Raw genomic sequence first — 12732 nt, 5'->3', positions numbered from 1 at the left:
ACTCTCTTTCCATCCATCGCTCTCGCTCTCGAGGGTGATTTTGCTCGCCGCGCATGTGTGCCTTCGCTGTACGTAGTAGCGCGGTCGTTTTGCACCCCTACCAGAGGGTGCACAGCATGACGTAACCCCCAATGGGCCCACCCCAACACAGAGACAAGCTGCGAGTAAACGAATTCGGTCACCACGTATAGCCGTTCTCTCCACTCAACAACACACGTCCAGTGGAAGTGCCCTTTGGAGGATCGGTTGGGTGCGATCGTAAGTTGGCGCGGATTCTACCCAGCGTCAAATGAACGGCGCCAATAAAGCGCACGCCGCGTTTAATGCATTCCTTAACCTTAGCCGAGGCCAACCGCCGATGGCCGCAGCTGTGATGCTCAAACCCGAACAGGTTGCGATGTCATTGCGGTGGTTGATTTGTTGATCAATCAACAAATTCCTTACGCGGTGAGCTCATAAACCGCGCTCATCGGGAAGGGAATTGGATTCTGCCGCACCGTGCTCGGCACTTGGGCTTCTCTAATGAATATTCAGCAGCACGTTCTCGGCCCCCGGGATGGTCGTGGCAATGGCGACGAGGGCTACCGACCTCCACCATGCACGGGCATAATAAACGCCAGGTGAGGCCAGGTGACATCGCCTGGGTCTGAAACGGCGAACGGAAGTTGAGCCCCGAACGCCTCGGGTAAGGGTGTGGCGTCGGTGCTAGAGTCTCGTACATTTAACTGCGCGTGTGTGTGCTTCGTCTTGTGTAGAGTCATTTTGCGCAGTGTGCGGGATTTCGTCAGGCGTCAGGTGAGTAAGCCCAGCATTGGAATCTCATCCCACATCACGACGCACAGGCGGAACCGGAATGGAACCGGAAATAATAAATTTGGATATTTGAGAAATAGAGAGAAGGAATAGAGAGATTGCAAGAGAGAAGGCCAATCGATGCCTAAATCATCAACATCGAACGTCATCATTATGGGTCGACTTTGGGGGACATATTGGCCATGATCACACGCACAACGACCCCCGAGGATGGCAGATAGCTCACCACGAGGGCCACATTATCATTCCGATAGCCTTCTAGCGATCGCACAAAACAAGCCCCATGAAGGCTATGTCCCAGTCCGGTTATGGCACTTCATATTTAATACGTTGTAACAGCGCAAGATCACCCATCGATCAGCGATCGCATCGCAAAACCGTAAGGCTTTGCCAGGCCATCTGCGTGGCGACGTTCACCTTCGCCCGGGTGGGTTTTTGGCAACGAAAAATCGAACGCACTCGATCGTGCAATAAAAACTGGCGCAAATGTAAAAGTAAACCCCGTTTTCCTAGTCAGCGCCTCCACCGGTCGAGTTCCTTCGGATGCAACCCCTCACGAAGCCCACGGAGCCTCACGGTTACGTGGCATCGCAACGAGCGGGGGGTTGTTGTTTTTCGGGGGTTCGTGTGTTTGGACGCGCCACGCCACGCCACACACTGTCGCCCTCCATTACGCATCGATAGGTTTCGAGGTTAAGAAGCGCGCGGTGCTCGCGATCGCGGGCTCTCGATCGGGAGGTGCGTTTGACATGACGAAAAACCGAAAGCTCCACCGTCACCTGCCAAAATGCGGGCAGGAAGCACGGTACAGCCCCCAACTGACGGCGCAATTACAGTGCCGAACGCGGGAAGTGTGGCTGTGTAGCCTGGCACGGTACCCTCGATGGCGGAAAAGGCGCCAAATTTGGCTATTACGAGACTTTGGCTCGGTGAGAAACCGATCACCGATGATGCAATGAAATAATCTCGCGCCCAATTTTCCAAAACACGGGCTCCAATCCGAAAGGATACCCGAAACGCCATCACAAGCCCAGTTTTGTTCGTCCATGACGCGAACCGCCAGCCAGCCGGCTGTAATTGGTGCCAGGGAAAAGTGAGTAAAAATAATTGACACCAAAATGAGGAGGGAGGTCTAATTCGATCGTGCGAACATTATCGAAGCCTCGCGGACCGGTAGCGAGCGTTGGTTCCGCGCGCAAGATGTGAATGGCCGACCGAAAAGGCAACCGGGTGGTAGACTGGCAGGCTGACATAAGGCAACGTGGCCGTTAATTAACCATCGCGCACCAGTAGGTCGTTCGTTGCTCCCTGACACGCTTGTCATTTCTTGCGCGAGGCTTTTCCGGCAGCCTTTCCAGGCATGCGAGTCGCGAAAGTCACACCAAGCTACTCGCCTCGAGGAGAGCTGAATGAAGGGAACAACAAGAAAAAAGACTCATAATAATCACAACGTCTCCGCTCCAGAGCCCTGACCTGGAAAAAGCACCAGAAGCGGCCACAAAACGTTCCAGGCGATCTTTCTCCCCTGCTGGCGGCGGCCGCAAGCGAGGAACAGAAGGCACTCAATAATAAATGTCCGTCCCCGTCCGGGTCGGTGGGTTGCATTAAATTCATACCCACACTACGCGAATGGGAACCTTGACTTTTGAAGCCAAAGATAAACGACAAAGCCCACTGACGGAGGGAGCAGCAGAAACGCGCACAAAAAACGCACTCATTGTCGCTTCATAACGCGCTTGGGGCGTAGGAGAAAAAAAGCTCACTTTAATAAAATAGAGTGAGACAGAGAGAGAGAGAGAAAGAAAAAAACAACCATCTTGCGCACCGAAAAAAAAACCCACCACGAGGTCAGTTGGGCGACGACACCGATCCTAGGCGATTGCGTCCCGGTTGACCCTATTTTGATGATAATAATAATTTCCTTCAACCTACGCCACGACGCCATATTGGCACGCGGAAGGTCTTTCCGGTCTGGCACGTCGAGTGCTCTCCCGATAAGGAAACCTCAACGATGGCGCAATCTTAATTGGCGCCGGTGGGGGCTTTAAAAAATGTGAAGAATTCCGACGATGGTCGAGTGGTTTCGGCCGGTTTTGGAAGGGAATTATCATCGAATTAGCACCACGGTGCGGTTCGGTTGTGGCAAAATGGCGAACCACGAGTGGAAGCACGATCGAGCTAGAGGTGAGGCGTTAGACAATCAGAAGCAAACAACCGCCAGCCGGTTCAGCTCGTGGTGGCTTGTCAGTCTAATGAGACTAATTTGTTGAAACCGACCGCAAAGTGAGTCCCAAATTGCGGCGGGGGATTTATTGAAGGAGCCAGATTTTATTCCACAAAAATAATACCATTCACTGGCCGGTTGATGGAAGGTGGCCCGCGCTTTCGGGTGGCTCATTGTTTGATGGTAAATGACGAAATAAATGCAGGAAACGTGATTACGAGCGTACTGCATCGTGAGCTGCTTTCTACAGTGTGATCGTCGCTCGGTATTTTATTTCTTTTTGGCACATAAAATAGCCTTTTGACAGCTCAATGCCCTTCAGTAGGTCACGAATGGGACGCAGTTGTAGCTGAAAAGCACGTTAAATTCACGCAACTTTTCGCCACCATTGGGGGCGCATTTAATTCACCCTACGAGCGCAGATTGTTAGCCCGCTAAACACTTTATTAACATGAGCCCCTGGCTTATCTGCAACTGATGTTAGGGCGTCGGGAATCTTCTCCCAACATTCCGACCGAACCTTGGCCCACGATAAACGGCACACCCTGTGCGCTTGGTGCTGTGGGAACATGTCAGGGTCGGTTCTCATCCGACCGAGGTACGACGACGAGAGGTTCAAGTGCAGCGAGCCGCTTTTGGCCCTACGACGCCATTGTTTCGCTGCGATGACTCTCCAAGTGCAGCACGCGGGGCCCTAATCTCTTCCATCCACCCTCTCAACTGCCCATCGTCGGTAATGTGGCTTTTTGCTCAACAGTACGTAGAATCAAGTGGCCAATGTTACGGCGCACGTGCGTCCCTTGCTACGGTTCCATCGCACCCACGGAAGAATGTGTCGCGATATGATCCAGCTTGTTCGCTAATAGGAATTTAATAGAGCATGAGAAGCGCGCAATAAGTGCGCTCGGTGCTCTTTGCTCCGGAAGCACCTGGAAACGGTTAAGGCTACCATCGGTCCAGAGGGAAAAATGAGACACGCCGCTAATTGCGTAATGGATCAAATTTGCAAAATTACACCACACGAAGCACGTGTGTGTGTGTGTGCTCTGGTTTTTGTTTCACACATGCAGACGTTTTGTGATTAACTCGATCCAGATAAACGGCTTTCGTGAAGGGGCCAAAGGTTCGTCGCTTGTTACGCTGCGTGCAAGTCTTTTGATAAGCGTTCATGAACGAAACGTACTTCCTTTTCACTTCCAGCACGGTGCTCCATTCCGTGTCGTTCCGGCGAACGTTTTCACCCAACAAAATGCAGTATTTACGATCGTGAGGCATTAGAAATCGGAAAAACGCATTCGAAACCCTCCGACCAGCCGTCAAACGGCAGCGCCACGGTAGCAGCACGATGAATGTTGTTTTTTATTATTATTCCAAAACCACCTCCCACCCGCACGATCGCCACATTTCCGGTGTTTCCGGTCTTTGCAGTCGAAAGTGAATCTGAACGATCGGTGGAACGACGCGAGATGGATTTTTGCTCCCTTCCTCGCACGTTCCTACCGTTATTCCCCGGTTGGAACGATCTCCCATCCAACCTGAGGGCACCCCCCGGGTCGACCTACGGTAAAAATGCAAATTCAATCCTCCAGTTCCCCCACGCGTCGATCGACGACGACGACGACGGGTATTGAGCAGCGGCCAGTCTCGGTTCGGGCGATGCCATTAACCGGCTGACGATGCCAGAGCTGGCGTTGCGTTGGAGTCGCTAGAAGCGAAAATGCCTACTCCAACGAGTGCTCTAAATAAGCGGGCAAAAAAAGAAAACGAAAGACAAGTCTGCGTGGTTTCGGGTCAGTCGCGAAGGTGAACCGTGGTACTACGCGGCCGCACATAGGCGCCCGGATCTTCGCCATCATCGTCGTCGTCGTCGATGACGCCATCAGACCAGCAGTTCGTCAGCCCATGCGCGAACGGATTTTGCAGATGCGTAGGTCGTGTCCGTGTTGAACATAGCACCGAACATACCCCACGAATGTCGGCTGGTTTGTTGCGCAGAAGTTCCACCCCAGGGCACCATATTAGGACTCCCACGAGCTGTATACGATCGTGGCGAATGCTTGCCAAAGCACAGATGAAGCCTGAAATGTTTCACAGGTCCGAAAAACAATCACGTTCGAGAACACATGTCTCTTCTTCATCGGTGTCGATCGCTTTCGAACAAGCGAAAACGAAAAAGCGATTAAGAAAGAGTTTTTACTTTCGTTTCGTTTCCACACATCCGTCGCTGCGGTGGTGCGACATCACCCGGACGAGATAAGAAGTCCTTTCTACACCACCGCGGTTGCCTCATTCTTGTGGCACTTTCGATCGCCACCAGCGGCGCAATCAACACGCCGTTTGCCCCACACGCGGTTTCGCTTCTCGGCCACCCTTGAAGCAAGCAAAAGCGAGTCCTCTCGCAACGGAAGAGAATAAAAAGTCGCGTAGCGTGGCGAAAAGAAGCCAAAGCCTGCAATCATCAACCGAACAGCGAGCCCAAAAACCCTCGCAAGCCGATCGATCGTGCGGTTGCCGATCGGGCTATCGTGAGGACTGGTTTTCACGCTCACCTACACCGGTTCAACCGGCTTCAGTCTGCGAGAGGTCAACCGTACACACAGACGAGCTCCACCAAAACAAACCTCGGGCAGCTGGAGAGCCGTTTTGGAAGGGGTTACGCGGGTCGCCAGCGGATCTTGCGTTTCATTTAAAAGGCTCGAGAGACTGGCGAACGTTGACCAGAGATGGAAGGACACACCTGGGTGGAACGGTGCCGGGGGAGCTCAATTGAACATAACATATCGACGGTACGCATCGGGGGTGATTCGTCGACCGACGTTGAAGCAGTTGAGTGGAAGAAGCAGACCCTTGTGCCCTTGTCGGGCGGGTTCTTCACCCGTTGTCTGGCGATTTATTGTACGGAGACGCCGAGATTCCGTCGGTTAATTAAATCTTTCGGTAAAACCAGTTCCATTCCAACTGCCCGCGGCGGTGTAGACGAATCGCACATTGAGATGTAAACCGAACACGTTTCGAACAACGGCCCGTCCACTTGCGGGACAGGCAAGACAACGACGCAAATTGTGGCCTCCTTCGAGCCTTACGGCAGGTTGCGTAATTGTTTGTATTGTTACATAAACTGTCCTCCAACTCGCACCCTCGTCCTGGTGGACAGATGTTAAGTGGTGCTGTTTGATTACGGTACAAAATAACCCCACACTAGCCGCACCTGTCGTGAGGGTTTGAGCGAGCGGGAAAAATGATTTTCCAATTGGTCACATACACAACAAGTCCTCCTCCGTACGACCGGAACCAACTTGTGGAGTGTTTCGTTTTTGTTCGCAATGTTTGCGCTGAAGCGCACTGCTACTCTAAGCTAGTGTAATAGATGGGGAATGTGTCACTAAATGTAGTATGCCTTGAGTTAGCACACAACGTTTGAAATCTCCGAGGGTCGGTCGGTGCATGGGCGAAAATGACGACACTTCAAGAACACATTTTAAGCTGACACTGGAACGCCACCAACACGATCAGCAGTGCGCACTTTTCACGGACGTACTCTGCTCTCTCTCTCTCTCTCTCTCTCTCTCTCTCCTGGTTTGCTTGTTTTTGTTTCACATTCATACCGCCAGCCATTGCGCGCGCATCGAAGCAACCCGTCGGTGGGTTCGTCGCTTGGTGTTGAAGTCTTTCGTATCCCACGAGCGGAACGAACAAACGCGCGCCGCCGCCGCCACCGCTGCGGCTTAAACACACGCACCCTCTCTCGCTCTCTCTGTCTCACGTCTTATTCGCGCACACACCCACACACGGCTTGTGACACATTTTATTATTCACCTCACATTTTCCAGCGGGCACGGCGCGCCATTAGCCATAAACCCGCCGCCGGGAAGCTGTTTTTGGGAGGATTTCGTTTTCAACCAAAGCATTCATCGTTCGCCGTGCGCGCGCGGACACTAGCAGCTACTCGCGATACAACGGCTGTGCTTTTTTCGCGCCGTGTGCATTGTTTTCATCGCCGTGGGGATTCGCTGTCCGGCGCGGAAGTGATGCCGCACTGACCGGCGGCTGACTGGCTGCTGCTGCTGGACCGAAATGGGATTTTAAATCAAGATCTGCTCTGCTCGGAACAATGGCCCGGTGGTGGCGATGGCCGACCACCCGCCGGTTCCAGGCGCAAGTGAAAAGAAACGCTCCCTGCCAGGGACCAGCCAGCCAATCCACCGGAGAATGGATAACGAAACGGAAAACAAGCCTCGCCCCACCGGCGGTCACATTTTGCTTGCACAATCTCCGCGATGCTGCGCCATCTTTATCCTCCGCCCTTGTGTCGCACACACAAACAAACACATACACACACACGCTTGCACCCAAGTAGGCGCGGATGCACTTTGGTTCACCACACGACACCCGCGACGGTTGATTCATGCGATTTATGCGCGCACATTCCAGGCACGAATAGCAGCAGAAGGAAAAAAAATAACGACCTGAAACAAAACGTCGCGGCCCTTTGCTGTGCCCTTCACCGCGCCCTGTGACCACACGGGTGTGGCCTGACTCACCTGCGCGGACTTCTCCGCAACAACGCGACAAACTGCTAATCTTCTAACTTAGCTCACTCCACGGGGAAACACAACGCGTAGTAGCACACACTCACGCTGCTGGGGAGCGTGCTTGCTGACCGTTCACGAGCACGGCCTGCTGAGGTTGTTACTGTTACTGCTGTTGCTGCTTGACAGAAGATTCGACGCGGTGATGGAGCCACCGCGAGCTGCTCTCTGGCTGGGGCGTCCGAACGTTGGCGCTGGCAGCGTTTTTGTGTGCGCGCTGGTTCGAACGAAGTGTTGCTCGAGTCTCGGTGTTCGTCCGAGCCCGCCCGCAACCGACAGAGAGTCGGCACAGTGGGCAACGAGCGGGCGTACAATTTTGTCCACTGATCGGGGTTGTGTGGGAATAAGGGCCGGCGAGAAAAAATCGCAACGGTTTTGTGGAAACATCCCCTAGCGTCATGCGTCATTTATGCGCGAAGGTGCTGTTTCTATCTGGGGTAAAAAATGGAGTGTACCTTCCTACAACGAGAAGTAAACCTTATGATGTATTTTTCTGCAATCGAATTCGTTGTAAACATGAAGTGAAAATTAAACAAAAAACTGCATCAGAGTGAGTGCAGAGTTTTTTTTGTTTAGTCAAGATGAATTCCACCGTGCCAAACAGAGCATTTCAAACTGAGTGGGAAATCCCAGACAGCATTTGCAACCGATCACCAATAAGTCGGATAGACGTTTAAATTGAACATAACATTAGTGTCGTATATAGAATGTCGAGTGTTATCCAAACAAGGTTGCTTTTTGGTTTCTACGGATTAATTATTTAACTTTTTTTTGTATACATTATCATAATATTTCGTTGAAATTCTCAAATTACTTGTACAATCAGGTGCATTGAATATTTTGAATAGCTGTTTTAAATGCTCAGTAAGAAAAACAAAACCAATGAAAAACATTTTTATCGTTACAGGGGAAAAAAACAATCTGGAATAGACCAGAGCAAAAGGTTAAATGTCGATTGGGGCTGCACTCAACAGCTAAAAAAGGGCTCTCAGACACTCAGCAGAAATGCATCGCACTGCAACTCCACGAAAGCTGCCCTCGGCATGAAATATTTCACTTCAAAGCTTTGAAACATTTCATCTACCTCTGAAAGCTCTAGCTTTTCATTGCGAGCTTTTGTAAGTCGTTCCGCGGGCTGAAAAGGAAAACCAGGAGTGAAAATGAAAGTTCGTAGTGATTATTCCAGCCCCTTCAGATGCCGATCTGCCGACACCAAACGCTCTTTCTTTCGTTTGCACAGAAAATTGATCCCTAAGACAGAAAAAAAGCCATTTTTACAATGGTTTTAACTAAACTTTTTTTTCATTCGTGTAGCATTCGCTAGCGACAGACGAACGCTGCCGAAGAATGGCTAGCAAAACGGAAAAGCACAAGAAATCAAACGCTATATTCGCTCACATCCTTATCACACACAGGCACACATTGCCCTTCCGTTGGGGCCTCCTCATTCTCTCCGCTACTGCTGTTCATGCTCATCCTCATGCTGCTTCTCCTGCTCTACGACAGGTGGATCGTAGCTGGCCGACTGCAGCAGACTCTCATTTTCACTCAGCTCGTCCTGTCGCTCCACCACCGGGATGACACGATCGGCCTTCTTCACCGGAACGTCTTGGGATGGTTCCGCGGCCTCTTTCTTCGGAGTCGCCGTTGTTGCGGTGCTAGTGGTCGTCGTCGTCGTCGTCGTGGATGTTCTCGGCACATCCGGTTCGTCATCGTCCGCAGGTGTTACGGCGCCTTTGGATGCAGGAGATCCACCCTCAGCCACCACGACGTGAGATCCTGCTAGGCCAGTCAAAGACACGTCCGAGGACACTTCCGTGGTCGTCGACGTGGAGCTGGGAGCCACCGTCGTACTGCTGGTGGTCGTTGTTGGAGCCGGTGTCGTTGTCGTGGTGGTCGTTGTTGTCGTCGTCGTCGTCGTGGTTGTCGTTGTGGTAGGCTCTTCGGTGGTGGTTGTCGTCGTTGTCGTCGATGCACCCGAAAGCTTCGAGGGCTTTGAAGGACGCGTTCGTCGTCCACGAGTCGTGCGTGCCGTTACACTCGCCACCGTCGTCTCCACCGGCTCGGTTGTGGGCTTCGAGAACCTGGATGAGATTTTCGTGGGCTTCACAGACACCGTTGGTTTGGGGGTTGTTGAACGAGGCAGCTTTCCAGGACGCGTGGGTCTCGTGCGTCGAGTCGTTCCTGATGTCGATCCACCATCTTCACCTTCCGAACTCACCGAAGGACCCACCGTAGTCGTCGTCGTTGTCGAAACGGCCGGAGAACCAGCAGCTTCACCAGAACCCTTGCTGGCTCCGTCACGCAACAGTGGGCTGTACTTCTTGCGGGCAAACAACCGATTCAAACCCGGCTTCACCGGAGGAACTGGAGCCGCGACAGCCGTCGTCACTTCCTCCTCGGCCACCGATGCCTTACGACCCTGGGACGGACTCTCCTCCCCGGCCGGACTTCCCGTCCCCCGATCGAGATTGTCCGCCACCGGGACACCCGGACGGCTCTGATCCTCATGCTTGTAGACTGAAAAAATCGATTGGAGACGCTGTAAGACAAACTCGAGCACCGGCCCGAACCGTGACTCGGTGCCCTCACCCCAGACTTTGGCGGGCAGGCAAGCGGTGTGCGTGCAAGCAGGCGTGCTAGTGATGGTGCTAGGGGGGTGAGTAACGGGTGCTTCCGGGTCCCCACCACGGTCCCCATCCCCGATGCCATCGACGTCGTCATAAACCGGGGGTGCTTCCGGGGTGGCGGGCCGTACCGGAGGCCCACCCGCAAACGCGTACGCGACCGCGGCATTTTGCGTGCGCAACTGCGCAAGGAAGTAATCACTGAACGAGCTGAAGTCCGCACGGTGCGCCAGCTGCCGGAGTGGACCGGCGTGAGCCTGAGCCACCCGCGTGATCTCTGCCTCTAGAAGCAACCGTCGATCGTCGTCACCAACACCGAGGGTACGAGCCCTTCTATTGTTTCTGGTGCCGATGGTGGGTGGGTTATTTAATCCCACCGTCCGGGGGTGATTTGCATCGAAATCGCGCCCCAGGTGAGATGGAAGGGGTATGAAGGAGCGTGATGAAGATGAGGCGTAAGCGGTGGTGAAATGTGATGATGATGATGATGGTGATGATGGTGATGATGGTGATGATGGTGATGATGGTGATGGTAGCGTGATAGCGAGAAGCGAAAAGCGGCGGGACAAGCCCGAAGCAAGCAACTGACCTTTGGGGCCACCGAGGCGCGTCCGGCGGAAGAGAGCGGCACGGGCAGCCTCATCCAGGGGGTTAGCGAGGGCGCTCGTCACCACCAACAGGCCAACCGTCAGACCTACGAGCCATCTCGATGCTGTCGTTATCCGCATCCTGTTGTTCCGTTCCGTGCGGGAGGGTTGAAAAATCGAAAAAGCAGCCTGGCTGGAGCGAGGAAACAAAGAAAAACAAAGCGAGTCCTTTGGCAGGACACCAGACAGATAAGTCCTGTTTCACGGGGGCACCTTCACGATCACTGCAAGAATCGACTACTCACTACCGGAGGCACTTTAGTACCGTTCTCTTTCGCCTTTTTTTTTTTCGAAAACTCAAAACACTCCAGCGAGCTTTATGAAAGACACACACACGCGCACCCACGCACGCACGCACGCACGACGTATCAGCCTAAAGTCAAAAGGGACAGCCTTCACTTTGGCACCCTCTGCATCCACTTGGTCGGTTGGTGCGACCTTTCTCTCTCTCTCTCTCTCTCTTTTCCTCGACGTCGGCCACTCCCTGACACCTGGTGACTGCTGTTGCTGCTGCTGCTGGTGCCCGTGGAATTGGAGAAGGGCGAAAGGGGGAACTCTCGTCACGGCGATCGGTTTCACACGGTTTCACAAGAACTCGCCCCCCATATGCACGCTCTCTCCCTTCCTGGCTCACTCTTCCTCGGCTAGATCAGCTTCGAAAAACGCGGGCGCAAAAATCCACAACCGAACGCGGATGCGATTGATCACGGAATGGTCGCGAGGCGCGAGGGCTTCCATTTTACCACCCCGAAGAGCGATCGAGAGACGGTTTTGCGATCGTGCCGGTGTCCACCACCACCGCCGTGATCGCGCGTGACAGAGAGAGAGAGTGAGACCGAGCGAGAGAGAGCGAGAGAGAGAGAGAGAGTGATCGAAGGCGATGTGAATGTCTCTCGAAGGCTTGCATACGAAATACGACCGGTGGGCTTCGACCGATCGGGCTCGTAGACGTGCATGTCTATGAGCCCACCCTCCGGACAGCCTTCCCCAGGTGACACCCACCCACCCCCCCCGGAGTGGGGTGGACCGCTATGCTACCGGTTCGCGAAATTATCATACATATAGCCGTACTATGTGACATTCCTGGCACCGCGTGGTGGGGATCGCTCGAAGGAACCGAACCGGAGGGTCGCCCGAAAAACCTGTTGCGATCGCCGTGATCCTCGTCGCTATCACTCTCTCTCTCTCTCTTTCTCTCTCTTTCTCTCTTTCTCTCATACACAGAGTATCTCCTTTTTTCTCAGTTCCTAATGGTGCCACACGGTGAGCAAGAAAAAAAAACGGTAAATCCGCGTGATAGCGCACCAAAGTCACTCTCATTTCCCTCAACGTCCGGAATTGGGTCGTTCCTCGTCCAAAAGGGAAGCAAATGTCCTGGAAAAGGCACTGTGGTACGAGTGGCCGTGAATGAATGCTAATTCGCTCGTCTCGAAGAACGTCTCCCGGAACCTAGTGGCGTGTTGGTCTAGGAATGACGATTTCGGCGCCAAACGATTTCGAGAACCTGTCCATCCATCGTTCGAGAACTTCATTACCATACCACTAGATAGTAAACACGCCTTTTAAACTGCGACTTGACTATTCGCTAGGAAGCAGACAGCTTCGACCACGCTTTACCGCCTTAAAACAGCTCGAAATGTATGCTGCAACTTTTCAATGCTCAGGACGTTCGGTTTTCTTGCCGTCTTCTTCGTCTAGCCTGCAGCCACCGATGCGGTTATCACCGTCCCCATGCACTGGGATGGTGTGAGTTTTTTGGTTCAAACCTTCCCATTCACCTCCACCTCCACCTCCATCACCACCACCGAGTGTGTCGCACGATCACGACTCCG

The 12732-nt window shown here is 53.2% G+C and overlaps 1 protein-coding gene across 1 annotated transcript; it reads right to left on the bottom strand.

Annotated features, from left to right (window-relative positions):
- Positions 1–8914: 8914 nt before the first annotated feature.
- On the bottom strand, positions 8915–11054 carry LOC128723610 (uncharacterized). The gene is made up of 2 exons (XM_053817368.1): positions 10843–11054; positions 8915–10146 (listed from the first exon to the last, which is right to left on the bottom strand). The coding sequence occupies exons 1-2, from the start codon at positions 10979–10981 to the stop codon at positions 9083–9085; spliced, it is 1203 nt and encodes a 400-aa protein (XP_053673343.1). The 5' UTR covers positions 10982–11054; the 3' UTR covers positions 8915–9082.
- Between the last annotated feature and the right edge of the window lie 1678 nt (positions 11055–12732).

This window comes from Anopheles nili, chromosome 3 (genome assembly GCF_943737925.1).
Source record: "Anopheles nili chromosome 3, idAnoNiliSN_F5_01, whole genome shotgun sequence".
NCBI classification, from domain to species: Eukaryota; Metazoa; Arthropoda; class Insecta; order Diptera; family Culicidae; genus Anopheles; species Anopheles nili.
This window is presented reverse-complemented; position numbering and strand designations above follow the sequence as displayed.

What these genes read in the sequence shown, in the direction of transcription:
- LOC128723610 (XM_053817368.1), bottom strand. Translation starts at nt 10,981, where the DNA reads ATGCGGATAACGACAGCATCGAGATGGCTCGTAGGTCTGACGGTTGGC. An exon ending in GCGCCTCGGTGGCCCCAAAG is followed by an intron (nt 10,147 to 10,842) that starts GTCAGTTGCTTG and finishes CGATTTTTTCAG; the next exon opens with TCTACAAGCATGAGGATCAG.